Source organism: Drosophila simulans, chromosome 3L, assembly GCF_016746395.2.
Source record: "Drosophila simulans strain w501 chromosome 3L, Prin_Dsim_3.1, whole genome shotgun sequence".
In the NCBI taxonomy this organism is placed as follows: domain Eukaryota; kingdom Metazoa; phylum Arthropoda; class Insecta; order Diptera; family Drosophilidae; genus Drosophila; species Drosophila simulans.
Genome location: NC_052522.2, coordinates 7413641 through 7429958, shown reverse-complemented (window position 1 = coordinate 7429958; position 16318 = coordinate 7413641). Strand labels below are relative to the sequence as shown.

Sequence of the window (16318 nt, the reverse complement as noted above, 5' to 3'; positions counted from 1 at the left end):
GCAATTTGTCTCCCGGGAGTTCAAATCAAAACCGATTCACCCTGCAGTAGGATTTGGGTTCCTCTAATTGATGACTTAATAACGAAATTGAAATGTTTATCTTGCCGTTCACTCAATTATTCTGCCACTTGAAGTTGGCTGCCTCGGTGCGGCGGTATGAAGTTCGATTTTACGTTTTACGGCTCCACGTTCCCCGTAGCCGTGATTCCACATGGCTTCCACATCCACATCTCCCGTCCGTGACTTAATGAACTATTAACAGCAATGATAGTAATTTGTTGCAGCAGCAGCGGTGGGGGCAGCGAATGAAATTGCTTTCGGGCAACAACGAGTTGTCTTCATGGCACTTTTTGGCAAACAAATAGACAATTCAACAAAGCGACATGCAGACAAATGGCTACAGTGGATACTACCAGCAGCAGACATATATCTGCTTGGCTTTTCGCGGGGGTGTTACCTATGTTTTGGTTTTACTCACCCCCCACCGCACCCCCATGCACCTGCTCTAGCCTTTTGCCTGCAAATTGAGTTTGGCTCTGGCATCTATTTTGGCACGATTTTCAAATTACGTACATTGACTCGCAAAATGTTTGCTTTATGCCGCAATTAATTCCCAGGCGGAAGAAACTGTGCCCCACAGGGGTGAGCGGGTCCAAAAGTTGAAGGTCTTCGTCGGTCTCTGTGGCGTGACATTGAAAGTGAAAGAACAAGTTTTGATGGGCTTCGCTTTGTTTTCTATTTTTAATGACTTTGGCATGGCCACTTAGTTCATTGAACGCAGTGCCACGCACAAAAAAAAAGAAGAAGAAATAAACGAAAAGTAACCACCGCTAATGATCTATGAAGTGCAAGTGTCTGTACTTTTACTTTCATTTATCAAAAGTGGAGGCGTCATCTCTTTTGGCCGAACTGAGTGGAAATTAGCAGCTGGCCAAATGCAGAAAATGCATCTTAGCACTTCATTTTCTGGTTATATCTCTCGTTGCTCGTAAGTTTGTGGTAAAACGTGCTTTTAATCAAATTTACATGTGCCACTCATACGCACTGTAGGCTGGCAAAAAAAAAAATACCTGAAAAAACAGCAAATTTTCTGTGTGAAATTGATTTATGCAATTGTTGTTTGGGGCAAGCAGCAGCTGATTTGTTTATATGTTCAAGCGGCAGCAACAAGCATGCCAAATCAATAAGTTTATGCAACAGGCGGCGATAAAATCTAAGAAATCAACGAAGACAATGCTTTAACAGAGCTTCCTGCTACAGTTTCTTTTTGACCAATTTTTACATACATTTTTCGACCAGTTTTAACAGCGCCCACTGACTTAACAGTGCTCTGTGCGCATGCTCATTTTTGGACTTTTTCGGATTTTCAATTAATGTCTTTCCTTTTCATTTCCATTTCAGTTAATGCGGCAACGCACTTGCTGCTGGCTGCAAATAGCAATCATTTGTTAGGCAAACATTTCTACTTTTCGGCTGCTTTCGTTTGGCCTTTTGCCAACATTTTGCATAACCTGGGTCAAGACGGAAATGCAGGAGGAGGCCGGCCATTAATAATCTTTGGCTCTCGGCTTTGCGAGGCCTCAGCTGCCCGCTGCTGGTGACTTCTTCAATGCGTTTCGCCAGAGCCTTTTGTTTCTGCCGGTCGGCCAGTTGGCCCAAAACGTGCCCGGGCCACAAGCCAAGCTCAAATAGCAAAACCCTGTACCACTCACCCAGAAAGCAAAATACTCACAAACACTACACTTAAATTATGATTTAAAGTATTTACACATCAGCAAGGGAACAAATTGATTAAAATAGAACACAACTTTGAATTATCTAATTGCATTATTTAATAAACAATTTATTGTTAAGAAAGAGGCTTTTAAACAATTAAGATGACAATGAAACACAAATGTTATTATTTCCTTCGCTTTATGCAATCGCCGTCCAGTCGGTGACCCAATCTTTTTCACCTCCGCCTTTTTTCCGACCTGCACTCCCTGCTGCAACAAGCTGGTGTTCAGTAGCCTCCGCATAATCCAAATTAAATTGTCAAGAGAAATGACAATTCAATACACACAATCTTGTTAAGCAAATATGAAAGAAAATACCAAAACAAAAAGCACTCTGTCATCCGTGCTCTCCAACAAAAGTGGAGACAGCAGGAAAGAGTGAGAGTGAGGCGAAAATCAAAACTGAAAACCAAGACCCAGACAGAGATGGAGATGGAGGTTCCAAAAAGTGTCAAATTAAACTGTCAGAGCGACTTTTAACCCATTTTCGTGGGCCATTACATAAGCTACTTATCAGTTGATAACTGGGCTCTCGGGGTGTTGGAAATACTAATAGGGAAATAGAAATAGAAATGCGAGTGCGTAGGTGGTGCGACTGTGGAGCGGTCAGGCGCATAAATCAGCTTGGACACTCAGCCACTCGAGTTCATTCGCTCATGCGTCAGCCAAACAAAAGACTTAGGCAACGAACTCCAGACGCTGTTGCAACAGAATGCATTCCTTTCGAGTGTGTGAGTGTGTCAACAGCTGGGACTGCCACTGCATATTCTAAGCCATGTGTGTGTCTAGCCCTACCCTATTCAATGCCCACCCCCCCACGTTGCATTCCCATGTGAACTGCGCTAATTCGTGACTACTTTGTTGGGCGAATGCTGAGGACTCCAACAAACACATCGTCGGATGCACAGAGAGAATTGCCTCGAATAAATTATACAACTTAAAATTTCTCTGGGTAAATAGTGCACTATGAATGTGAAAAAAAATATAGAAAATCTTATGAATCTTTCATCAACTTTCGGGTTTTAGTTTTGATTTCTTGTTGTAGAATTTGTAGCCATTCTTTATCGTCATGTAAATAATTCATTTTTCTCCCTCTGCCTATAAAAACAAGAGAGAACACTTAATGCCCTATTCACACGCCCGTCACCCCAAAATAAAACGGGGGAGGGGGAAACCCTCTGTGATAGATTCGAATGACCCACTCCCAAGGCTCGAGGTTCGAGTCTGGAGCTACCGCCTCGAGGACTGGCGCTTGTGAGTCAGAGATCGGCTCGCTATATGTCCCATTTCGATGGCAGTACCCTGCCCACGCCGCAGGCGCAAACACTTTACTTTTGTTTTCGAAACGGTCGCAGTTGCAGTTGCAGTACCCAGTTAACTTGCAAGTTGCAGTCCCAAAATGAACTACCCAAATGAACGATGCAGGCACACAGCTCTCATTCTTCGTCGTCAATTGGATTCGGCTGTTTTCTGTTTCCATTCGAGGGGTTTTTCTTCTTCAGGGTTCGACAACGTTGCGGTTGTCGCTTTCGTAGTCACACAAAGATAGAAATCGCATGACACGATCTTGTAGCCCGAAACAGGCGCCAGTAACCCAGTTTTCAGGTTTCAGACCAACAGCAAAAGCAAAAGAAATATATACAGCAACAGCAACAACGCCAACTACGATGACTCCCTTTGGCCAAAGCCAAATGAAAATGAAAATGAAACGTTTTGGGCATAAATAAATAATGACAACAGAGCAGCCACCAAAAAGGCAACAACAAATGATCAGACAGTCCTCCCTGGATTTGCATTTGTTTGCATACCTCTGCCACAAGGGTATAAACCGTTTATGGACGGGCTTGGTATAAATGAATACTCAAAATCATTGATAAGGCTTTTATAGCATCATCTAGCGTAAAATAAAACAATTAATGCGACTTATTGTTGGCTGGTTTATTCATATTTTTTTTATGGAGAAATATAAGAGTTTCGATATTCTTTCGCTCAACTACAATCGAATGATATAAATCTTTCAATCTCCTCGCATAAAACTATAAAAGATGCACTTGGACTTTCTTTCAGTCTGTGAGGGTAAATTGGCTTCTGTTCACTAACCAAGCGATTTCTTGCTTACTTTTTTGTTATTGTTTGTTTGCTGCCTGTTATTTGTTTGGTTTTTTTTTTAACTGCGGCATTTTGGTTTGTTTGTTTCAAGTTGTTTGGGCTCAGCCTAACAAGCTGGCGACATCGACGTCTGCCCATTGTCTTTGTGCCCCACCGTTTTCATGTGGCATTTTTCTAGATTCAACCAGCCCACCCCCTAAAAACATGCGCTGACCTTTGACATCGTCCCCTGGATAAATCCAGACGCTCTCGATCTTATTGGGCAGGGAGAAAACAATTTGTATTTAAGTGAATTTTGTTTTTTGGGTTTAGGTTTTTCTTTTTTTTTTGTAATTATAAAATATAAAAGCCTTGAAAGTTAATATGTAATCTATGTAGCTATTGTAAATCAAAATGCATTTATCTTTCTTTCTTATATTGTTTATAACCAATTCTTCCTATAAAAGAAAATCAATTTAAGTTGATACTTAATTTGGGATGTATAAACTTTGTTTATGTGTAGCAACTGAACGGCGATGGCGAACACGGTACATTGAACCGCAACTTCAAGGCAGACCCATAAATCGATAGATGCCGATGCATAAACGTCAAGTTTTCGCTCAACTTCAATTCTAAACCATCGACGGCAAATTTCACTTTCATTGGCAGTCCGTCACCCACGACATGGGGATCGGCGATCCGCGCGTCTGGGAAAGCGATTCACCCTACGCATCGATGGATGGATGAATCGTCTGGGATCCGCGGATCGCCGGACTTTTTCGCAACGGTAGCCGAAAGACGGGGGGCGACAGACCAACGAGCATGCCAAAAATTGCATTTTCTACAACAAATCAAGGTGACTGGACATCAAGATAAAAACATAACAAACGATTTGACTAAGCCAAATGGTAATAGGCCCCGGCAACACAACATCGCCAACATCATCAGCAGGAGCAGCGATCGTGGCCACGAGCTCTGGAGCTTTAGCTGGAGCTGAAGCTGGAGCTGGATTTTAGCCACTGGAGCGATCATCGAGCTGCTCCGCCGTTATTGTTATTGCCATGGCCAAAAGCCTGGCATCGCATCGGATGGCTGGAGCTCCTGGCTCCAAATTTGGTGCGAAACTGCGTTGTCGCGGGCGCTTTTTTCCCCTTCGTGGATCGAGCACAGTGGGACGAAGGATTAGGGATTGGCAAGGATAGTATTTTTCGTACCCAAAAATATTTTATGTTTATTGAAAACAAAAATGACCATTGAAAGTATCTTATACGAATGAATTTAAATAGGTTAAAACCTTAAAAGCTGACCTTCAAATAAACGTAGATGAAACCACTGTGCTATGGTTGTCGTGCCTGTCGTCGTCGTCATATTGAAATTGAAAATAAGAATCGTATTTGGTAATTGCAATGAAAGCGAAAGGAGTGAAAACTTTTCTGCTGTTGTAGGTATGTTATTTTGGCCACTAAGATAGATCACCAAGGATAGCGCCCGAGCAGCGGTCACTTTCTATCTATCGAGCCGAGCGGTTCAATGACACGGTCCCAAACGCCCCCGCCTTCTGTTCACAGACGATTTTTTTTCATTGGGTAGTGTGTTCATGGGTTATAGGTGGGGAGGTATATATTTTTGTGAAGTGAACTCGAGCTGATGGCAACACTTATCGCTGGCTAAGCCGAGTGCCTAAGCGGCTAAACGGCAATAACCACATCAAAATGCCAATGAAAACCTTTTGACATTTTTATCACGCACAGTACCGCAGATCGAAGATCGGAGATGGAGCCCCGACCAAATGCTAATTGACCTTGACATGCGGAAGATTTGAATGCGACGATACAGCGCGCCCCGTTCCCCATGCCCCATCCCCCGTTCCCACAGTGCATCAGATGCACTTCAAGAGCAAGTCGAGTGGCCGCTGCACTTGGCTTGGATGTCTGGGTTTTGGGTCTGGGTCTTACCACCACTGGATGGATGTACATTTGTATAAGAAGTAAGAGGTACGGGGCCCGAGGTCCGAGTTAAGTGGTAAGTGGTAAGTGTTGCGGTTGCAACATCATCAGCGCCAGCATCGAAATGTGAATGCATATGCACAGTGTTAATTGCAATCGCCACTGCAATGTGACCAAGGTGCCTGCAGTTCAGCGAGTTAAGTGTAATTTATAAATAAATTAATCAAATTATGGAAGCTATTAGGTTTCCAGCTATTAGCTAATCAAATGTGTAAGATGTTAAGGGAGCGAGCCCTTCTATTTTCAACAGCCATTTAATACAAGATTGTTAATTGCTTAAATGTTTTCGATTTTCAATCTGAATTACAAAATTAAACGAGACCGAATTGGGGAGGTCTATCCAAAGTAGGTGGACCCAAACATATTCAATTATTTTTTAACACTTGGAGATTCAAGCGCGCAAGGCTGAAAATTATAAACTATTAGTTTGGATTTTATCCCTTCCTTTCTCTATTAAATTCATGCAATTTTAAATAAATCTTCCGGAATGATTAGTATATGTGTTCCTGGCATGAAAAGATACATTTAGTGTATCTTGAATGAAAAACTTGGAAACACTTTCAAAACAGCTCAGCTTCTCGGTCACACTTTAACAACATTTAACGAAATGATGTGCAGTGGGCCGCACCTGATTAAATGTCTGGTGAATAAACAACGAAAGTGCAACAAGTTGGGGGCCATAAAAATGACACCAGTTGGATTGGACGCAAGGGGCGGGGGGGGGGGGGGGGGGGGGGGGGGAGTGGCAGGAGGGGCAAGGCCGGGCGACACTTCACCTTGTGTTGTTCAAGTTGTTGTTTCTGCTGTTGGGAGCCAACGGTTATTATTTTACACGCTTTCAGCTACAACTTTATTTATTTTGCGCGCGGCGTCTTAATGCCTTGTGCTATAAAATGAAATTTTACGCACTAAGCGCGGCATTTTGTTAAATGCCAAACCGGCAGACAGTTTCAGTTGTTTTTTTTTTTAATTTTTAATGGGCCATTGGGGGGTAGGGAAATAAAAGTGAAACAGAAACTAAACCAAGGTTGCCCCACATAGTGCCCACCTGCCACCTGCCACCGATTTTCACCGCTCACCGCCGAAATGCCACATGTTGGCCACTAAAATTGATAACTCTATTGCCCATTTTCTGATTTAGCTGACTTCGCTGCTGGCTGCCGCTCGTCAATTGCTCACCTGATGATTGATTTTGCTGATTGCCAACGAGTTTGCATCGCACATCTCGCATTTGCATTTCGCATCTCTGCATATTTACCGCGTCCAATTATAATTAATTTCCCCGGCTTGTCGCTCTCTCTGTCGCGTGAATATCGCAGAATCCGATGCATTTTGTCAACATCAACTTCAGCGGCGTTGGAAAACCGAAAACGAAAGTCCGCCAACTGACTGAGTGACCGACTGTCACCGTTTCAGGTGTCCATTTATTACCTGTCATAATCAATCGGGATAGGGAAACGTCAAGGTGCTGAAAGTTGGTTATAGGTTGGCTATAAAGGTGAAGAAAGGCGTTTAAGTTGGTCCAGAAAAAGTGAAAAAATGGAAATAACCTCTACAAGATTAAGATCTAGATACATAGACATATTTTAAATATATTAATAATTGGAATACAATGAAATTATTGCATATTAAATAACTAGTAGAGGAATTGATATGTATGTAACAATAGGCAACTGTGCAGATCAGCTATAAACAATCTTATTTAAATTCAAGGATTCCCCGAAGAGAACTTTCAATTTCCCTGGAAAGAGAGAGTAGAGCTCCATATGGAAATGGAAATGGCGAAGACCTTGTCCGTCACTCAGATGCGGTGAATGTGAGAGTACTGACCTGGCTTTGCCTTCATCCGCTGGCTCACTGACTGACTTGCAAGTGATCAGTGATCACTGATCTGCTGGATGATGGGTTTCCGCAGGCGGAGGGGGACTACGAGGAGGTTTTCCGAGCCTTAAACGGATTGCAATTGCAACTGGGAATGGTTGGTGGGGCTTCGTGCCTAAAACATTTTGCATAATTTGTTTTGCTCACTTTTTATATGTATTCCAAGGCTTGTAATTTGATTGCGTTGTTGATTTTATTATGAAAGTTGCGAGACAACAATAACAACAGCCAGATTAGCATTGCCCAGTTTTCTTTGGGAACACAGAAAGAAATGGCAATCTATTCCTGTATATCATTTGTATATATAGTACATATAGATTACGTATAGATAGAGTATGTATAGATTTCTCTACTGCATTGGTTTTATTATTTTTAAGAGCATATCAGTATTTTTGTAACCTTTTATATTCCGGAGATTCTGAAGATTACTGAAGATTTTTATATATTTAATTGATACATTTACAAATTACTTATATCACTTTAATCGTTCAATATGCATATATAAATCTTCCTTTTTCTGTGCAGACTGACTCACAAGCGCCAACATTTTTATTTGTATTTTATATTTCTTTTTCATTTGCGGCGTAGCATGTTGCCAGCAATTGAATAAAAACCCTTTTCATGTCAATGCAACATTTGTTGCTCTGCCAGTCGCAGTTCGATGTGGACTAGCCAAGCTGCAACAATCGGCGGCGCTTGGCTTTGTACTTGTCTCTTTGGATTTGTATTTGTATTTGGATTTGGCTGCTGCTGCTGCAGTTGTTTCCTATTAACGATAAAAATCACATGACACGAACTGGTCGCTCGATCTGGCTCCATTTTCTGCACTTTTTCCCTGGGCCGTGCTTTGTTTTGGTTTTTTGCCCCGATGCCGCTTCAAGTTTTTGGATTTGGCGCCGGCGCCACTAACCCAGTTTAAGCCCAGTCGTTCGGGCCCAGTTTTAAATCCGACCTGGGCTGGCCAATTATGCCACATTATTGTCCAGTTGATTGCCGCTGTTATCGCCCTGGAATGACAGGATGCGGCGGCCAATTGGCAGGGCCACGGCCAATGCCTGGAGATTACGCAACGTCAACGTCAATTAAATCAGTTTTACTCCAAATATTTTAAGCCAATGTCAACCGAAAGAAACCGAAACGTTAAGGGGATGGGAAAATATATGGACATCGTCTGCCCATCGCACGTACACCTTTTGGCCGATCTCGATGTGGCAGTGGCCACGCCTGATTGAATTTATGGCCGATCGGCGGACCAACTGACCAACTGCAAATCGAGACCCTCGGGGGGATTTGGGGCTTTGTTTACACAAAACTTTCACAAATTAACCCAACCTGTGAACTGAAAAACTCAAAACTTAATGCATCCGAAAACGCATCGACTCGATTAAAATGCTGCAAACTTAATTGGGGCCCCAGTTTGTCGCACATTCTGGGTGGCCCGTGTACAGTGGTCGCCAATTAAAGGAAACCTAGTAACTTTAAATTATAAGAAATGTTGGTAACTTGTGGCAGATTACATGAGTCAACAGACTGCTCTTATAGTATTCACAGATACTGATAACATGATCTTGGAAAATCCTCGAAGATCAACTAAACTCTATTCTAAAAATACTACTAATTAAAAATTCACTTAACCACGGTTAGCTCACTGTGCATCCGTATCTATATGTGGTCTTCCTGGAGCACCATGCCCCTGCCCAGCGGCTTGTGCTCGGTCAAGTGCAAGTGGCAATTTAAAGAATCGGGCGAGGAGGCTTCGCTGGAGCGATGAATCGGGTGTCCCGGTGTCCCAATGTTGGCGCCCCCATATGCGCATAATAATTTGGATGGAGTGCCGAAGAAAGTTGCCTGGTTCCTCGGCATCGTTTCATGTAGTTGAGGTTGTTTCGCAGCGCATGTTGCTTGTTGGCTGGTAAGTGAAATGAAAAGTGCATAAATCTGCCGATCTGGCAGCGGAGTGTAGCGTAAAAAGCGGGGCGATAAGAATCGAATCGAAGGAGCCTTTTTTCCCGTTTGGTTTTTGGTTAAACGCAAGACAAAAGAACTTTCGCTTTCGTTGCGCTCTTTTTTTTCGGCGCGGTAAAAGTGGCCAGTGGTGGTGCATTATTTAACCAAATTTGGCCATTGAATGCAACCGGTGGCAGTAGGTGCCCCAGCCATCGATATAACAATTATGTGCGTTTAATGAGCAGCGGGAGCAGATCGAGGAGTTGCCGATCATGCCGCTGACGGCTGAGATTGATTGCGTAAGTGCATAAGGAAAACGGTCTGCCCAGTTGCAACATTGTCACCCGCTCCCGTGGAGCGTTCACTTTCACTGCTGCCCCCCACACCAGAATCGCTTAGAAGAGTCAGCGATTTTCGCTTGTTAGCTTTATGGGATGGAGCAGTCGTCCGTTGTGCATTCGGTCGATCGATGGTAAAAGTGATAGTCGTTTCCAATTGGAGATTATTATGGCTTAAGTATTTTACGACTTATATAACCACACACACACACACATAACACCACGCACGAGACGTCAAAGCAATTAAGCTACCCAAACACACATGGCCGGCGATACCAATGCAGGCACTTTTCTAATTAATTTCGAAAAGAAGCAGGGGGTTTCGGTAAAAATCTCAATAAAATTTCATTTTCATTGACAGCCGCTTTTCAACTGCAGCTCCACCGATTCCTACATCGCGCTGCAGTGCCGCCCCAGTCGCATGATGAAGTGTGGAGACGGCAACAACAAGAGCCACCACTCGGTGCACTTAATTGACAAGTGTGAAACTTTCGATTTCTATACACCCATTGACATACAAAACGAGGCAGACAGAGACACTTGGAAAAAAATATCTAGATCACTTACTAAAAACTTAAATAGGTGGAGCTCATTAGGTGACAAGTGATTTTCAGAGATTAAGTATGTAAAAAAACCTAATTTATATTTATGATAAATATAAAAAATCCATAATATATTATTTGTTAATGTCATTTAAAGAACTTTGGAGACACAACTCCAAATAGTCCCATTTATATTCATTAATTTTTAGTGAAATCCAAAACTTTTTAGCTGTGCAATCTAATGATCTTGCCTGCTATGATTTGTTGTGTCTAAATGTCACAATTCTTCCAAGTGATGGGCGGATCCCGGGCGGACAGGACAGGAGGGTCTAAGGAGGAGAAGGTGGAGCTGATGCTGGGTGCGTCTGGCCAGATCCGAATGGCGTGGAGCCTGGAGTCTGGAGTACTCCGAGCTTGCTATCGCTATCGGCAGCTGATGGCTACGGCGATAATTGCCGATATCTGGCGACTGGTCGGGTGCGTCTCGCGTGCTGACTTGACAAAAAGGCAGCGCAATGCCATCAAATGATTAACTAACGGCTTGGATCGACATGAAACGTGCGAAATGGGTGAAATTTTCTTGGCGTGTTCGAGTGCCGGCCGGTGCGATTTTACACTACAAAAATTATGTTTCAATTATGCCAGAAAATGAAAGTTGGTGCAGAGACCACTGTAATGGCATAATTGCTGCCACCGAATTGCGGGTAATCCAAGAGATCATAACGAGATATCTTTATTTCTTTTACTACGAATTTGACGGCCAGATGACCTCATGCAGTCACAGTGCGACTTTGAATTTCGTTTTCTTCATGGCTTAACAAAACTTTTTTTCGATATCCTGAAATTACAATTTATAACAACCTTGTATAATATTATGACGATGAGAGCAGTTTCGGCTAAGAGATAAAATAATATTTATATGGAAAAGTTTGCCTGAAGTTTAAATTTAGATTCGAAAATACTCAAAAATTCATTAGAGCTTCACCAGCTTGTTCAGTGCCGCCTTTCAAAATCTGGAGTTCTCAAAGTTGCAACCTTCCCAGAACAGACAGCCCGTCAGTTTGGTATTTCAACATGTTTTTCGGCAAAGCCATAATTAAAAATCAATTTGGCCAAAAAGTTCCTATTATGCAAGAGCCGCCGCGACAGGCTCGTAATAACCAGGTTCGTTGCCTCAGTCTTTTGTTTGCCGTTTTGTCAAAGGTGCAGGCAGGCAGGCTGGCAATTCCCCCATCTGCCGCAAGACATCAACGTGAGCCGCACATATCGAGCATAATATCGCGATGTGGAACGGCATGGTCTATTGGAACCCGGGTTCATGCTATGTCAAGCATGATTTCGCTGTTTGGGGGCCGTGCCTCAGAGACCCATTAATGAGCACACAAACTGGCATTTGACAGATTTTTTAATTAAACCATACAAATTGCGATTCTTCACGCTTTTCGCCACACGAAACAGTGCGGATATTATTGCTGGCCCACATGGCCGTAGGCATTGAAGCTCCTCCCGCTCCTTTCCTTTCGGAGGAAAAAAAAACTGGCATTCCAGTTAGCGATAAGCGAGTAATCTCGGCAAGAAACGAATGAAATGCCACCGTTATCGGCTATCTGGCAGCTGGCAGCTCCCGCGTAAATGCAATTTAAGGAGCGGGGCAAAAAGAAATTTGCATAGGCGCCGAGCTAATGAATTTTTGCTGCCTGCTTACATAATTATCGGCGGCACCATTATGGCCTAAACCTGGACCTCGTGCTCCAAGTCCAAGTGCTCCTTTCACTTTTGTGCGAGTGCGCCTGCCTAATTATTCCTGCCCGGCCGTGTCCACATCCATTGTGTCCCCTGTGATTTCGCACATAATTAAGCTGCGCAAAATTTACATTAAATTAATAGTTTTATTGTTTTGTCTCCGCCTGAGTTTGAATCGAGCTGGAGTCATGCGGAAGCGGCGCCCTACCAAAAATGGGCAACTAAAACCTGCCACAAAAAATCCAGAAGTGAAAAGGGGTTACCACTAGCGGCAATAAATAAAGAAGAAGCCAAAGACCCTCATTTCACTTTCTTGACAAATCGCAAAAGCGAAAGATTAGATTATTTAATCTGGTTCTAAAATATCAAAATTAACCCATCTCTTCTACAGTTACATAAAACGAAATCTCTTGTTATTAAATTTAAGATTTCTTTAGATCATTGAATAAATTGAATATTTTACGATTTTATATACAAAAAGCCCAAAAAGAAACCTGAAATATATTTTTCGTTTGCTATTCATTCTGATGACTTCATTTGGAAGGTTCTCTGCTATCACCAAACCAAGTTCAACCGACAAGGGTTAAAAATTGCAAATTCAAAATCTGACCTATTTAGCAACTTATAAATGAAATGGCAAATTTAAAGACTGGTTTTTAGCTAAAGCGTGAAAACCATTAATGAAGGCAAAAATCGGTTATCAAGAGGTCGAAAGGTAACTCGATAAAGTAAGTTCCTTTCAGTCAATTCGCGATCTTGGACCCGAGCGGTTATTGCAATGTATCAAAGGTTCCTAGAGCTGATCATTTGTGTGGCGCTACTACTGCTCGGATCAGTAAGTGAGGGACGTGAAAAGGATCCTTCGTGGTCAGGATACTACAAGGACAATGGAACTCATTACTTGCTGTACGGAAAGCCAGAGGATATCACACCAACATCCAACTTTGGAAATATATCCTCGAATCCTTTCATCAACGCCCTGGAAGCCCAGGAAAGTTTTCCGACAAGAATCGTCAATGGCAAAAGGATTCCGTGCACAGAAGCTCCCTTCCAGGGATCCCTGCACTACGAAGGATACTTTGTTTGTGGCTGTGTGATCATCAATAAAATTTGGATCCTCACTGCTCACCACTGCTTTTTTGGACCACCAGAAAAGTACACCGTGCGAGTTGGATCGGATCAACAGAGGCGAGGTGGTCAGTTGCGTCATGTGAAGAAGATCGTTGCGTTGGCGGCCTACGATGACTACACCATGCGACACGATCTGGCCATGATGAAACTGAGATCACCGGTCTACTTTGGCAAATGTGTTAGGCCTGTGAAGCTACCCTCCACCAAAACAACAAAATTTCCCAAGAAATTTGTAGTCAGCGGATGGGGTCTCACCTCGGCTAATGCCCAGAATGTCCAACGCTATCTTCGCCGCGTGCAACTCGACTATGTAAAACGGTCAAAGTGCCAAAAAATGTACAAAAAAGCCGGACTGAAAGTATACAAGGACATGATCTGCGCCAGTCGAACGAGCAAGGATAGCTGCTCCGGAGATTCTGGTGGTCCGCTGACCAGCAGTGGCGTCCTTTATGGAATCGTGTCCTGGGGCATTGGTTGCGCCAACAAAAACTATCCCGGTGTTTATGTCAACTGCAAACGATACGTTCCCTGGATTAAAAAAGTCATTCATAAATATTAATAATTTAAAATACAATATAAACTGTATTATAATAATAATAGTAAAATTATTAGCAAATACATTTAAATATAAAATTACACATCTCAATAAAGTTTTAGCACTATAATGGTTTCTTTATATTATTTTTTGTGCCCCAAACCAAAAAAGCAATTAATTAAATTAAAATGTTTGATTTAAGTCAAATTAATCACGTTCAAATGAAAAGCGTGACTTATGACAAGAATTTGACAGCATTTTAAATACGAAGAGCTGCGGGTTAATTTTTTGCCAGAATCCGCTAATTAGCTTAACCTACTTCAACGGAGCTAAAGCTAAATGGTCAACAAGAACCGGGAACTAAGAGGTCAAAAGGTGAGCCTTTGTTCTAAGATGGCTCAGTCGAGAGGCGATCGTTGCTGCGATCGGTTAAACGTCTTTTAGGATGATTTCAAGTTTATCGAGAATAGTTCTTATTGCGAATCTGTGGATTCTGGTGGCAGGTGGTCAACCAAACAACTGGAGCGGTTACTATGTAGACAATGGCACCCACTATCTGCTTTATGAGGGGCCACGTGTGAAGCCCCAGACTTTTTTACCCGGAAATATATCCACTAACACGAAGCGACTTCCCAAATGTTACCTGGCCAGCGGATGGGGTCTGACCTCAGCCAACGCCCAGAATGTCCAACGATATCTGCGAGGCGTGATAGTGTGCAAGGTGAGGCGAGCCAAGTGCCAGCAGGATTATCGGGGCACCGGGATCAAGATCTACAAGCAAATGATCTGCGCCAAGCGAAAGAACCGAGACACTTGCTCCGGAGACTCCGGAGGTCCACTGGTCCATAATGGCGTGCTCTACGGAGTGACGTCGTTCGGAATCGGTTGTGCCAGTGCCAAATATCCGGGAGTATATGTCAATGTGTTGCAATATACTCGCTGGATTAAGAAGGTCGCAAAGAATTATTAATTTCTGATTTATGCAAAAAAAGTCAAACAAAAATTTCATCAGTTTCATAATTTATTATAATTTGATCAGATGCTTTTGTGAGTTTACGTAAATATTAAATATTAAATATTAAGTTCGGAATTTTAAAATAAATTATAATACTAAAGAAATTACCTAAAAAGTGTCTATGGTTAACAATCAAACAAAAAATCCATGCTTAAGATTGCGTTGTCAGGCCCCCAAGAGAAAGAATATAGTATATATTTATAGCGCCAATTAATATTCATGCCAAATTCAGTAGGTCGCATGCCAAACCCGGAGGTCATTAGCATTCTTGATTCCCAGCTAGCATAGAGTTCGCGCCCAAGGGTCAAGAAGTCGACTTTCAGTTATCGGCCATTATTGGTTCTTTACGGTCCATTTGTTTTTGTACGGATGATGAGAATTTTGGCGTTGATTTTACTGCTCATTTGTGGTCATAAAACCAGTGCTTTATCGCCCCAGGAACGGATCGTGGGTGGAGTAGAGGTGCCCATTCATCTTACACCATGGTTGGCTTCGATTACGGTGCATGGCAACTATAGTTGCAGTTCGGCATTGATTACATCCCAGTGGTTGGTCACGGCTGGACATTGTGTTCACTATCCAGATAGCTACTCCGTTCGCGCAGGATCTACTCACACTGATGGGGGTGGTCAGCGAAGGGACGTAGTGAGTGTTATCCTTCATCCAGATTTCAAACTACGTACTCTGGAGAACGACATCGCGTTGTTGAAGTTAGATAAACCCTTTACTTTGGGAGGAAATATTCAGGTGGTGAAGCTACCGCTTCCGGGTCTTAATATACTTCCAAAAACCCTCTTGGTTGCCGGTTGGGGCAATCCAGATGCCACTGACAGTGATTCGGAGCCCAGACTACGTGGCACAATGGTGGAAGTTATCGATCAGAGACGTTGCCAGCGACTTTACTCCCATCTGCATCGTCCCATCACGGTTGATATGGTGTGTGCAGCAGGAGCTGGACGAGATCATTGCTACGGAGACTCAGGAGCTCCTTTGGTTCACCGCGGCAGTAGCTATGGAATCGTATCCTTTGCGCATGGATGTGCTGACCCACATTTTCCAGGCGTGTACACCAGACTGGCCAACTATGTTACCTGGATCTTTAACGTCCTGGAAAGTGGTTGAAAAATGTATATGATATATTAAAATTAAACAATATAATGCACGAGATTTTTTGTTTTTATTTATTTCTTTCTCATTGTACCAGTTCTTCCTGCATCTGTTGGATGCTCATTGCTCCTGGAATACCCGATGCATTATACAATACGCCAGCATTTTCCCAGCCATCTGAGGAGCCGCTCTTTTCGTGCCCAACCGAGG

The 16318-nt window shown here is 42.8% G+C and overlaps 3 protein-coding genes across 3 annotated transcripts; all 3 read left to right on the top strand.

The window, feature by feature from the left end:
- The first annotated feature begins 12967 nt into the window (after nt 1-12967).
- LOC6737156 (trypsin alpha-3) lies at nt 12968-14010 on the top strand. The gene has a single exon (XM_002083967.4). The coding sequence runs from the start codon at nt 13099-13101 to the stop codon at nt 14008-14010; it is 912 nt and encodes a 303-aa protein (XP_002084003.2). The 5' UTR covers nt 12968-13098.
- A 330-nt stretch (nt 14011-14340) lies between these two features.
- LOC6737155 (trypsin beta) lies at nt 14341-14966 on the top strand. The gene has a single exon (XM_002083966.2). It carries the CDS (start codon nt 14432-14434, stop codon nt 14954-14956), a length of 525 nt encoding a protein of 174 aa, XP_002084002.1. The 5' UTR covers nt 14341-14431; the 3' UTR covers nt 14957-14966.
- A 407-nt stretch (nt 14967-15373) lies between these two features.
- Nucleotides 15374-16273, top strand: LOC27206241 (trypsin). The gene has a single exon (XM_016170047.2). The coding sequence runs from the start codon at nt 15374-15376 to the stop codon at nt 16121-16123; it is 750 nt and encodes a 249-aa protein (XP_016030811.2). The 3' UTR covers nt 16124-16273.
- Nucleotides 16274-16318: the final 45 nt, after the last annotated feature.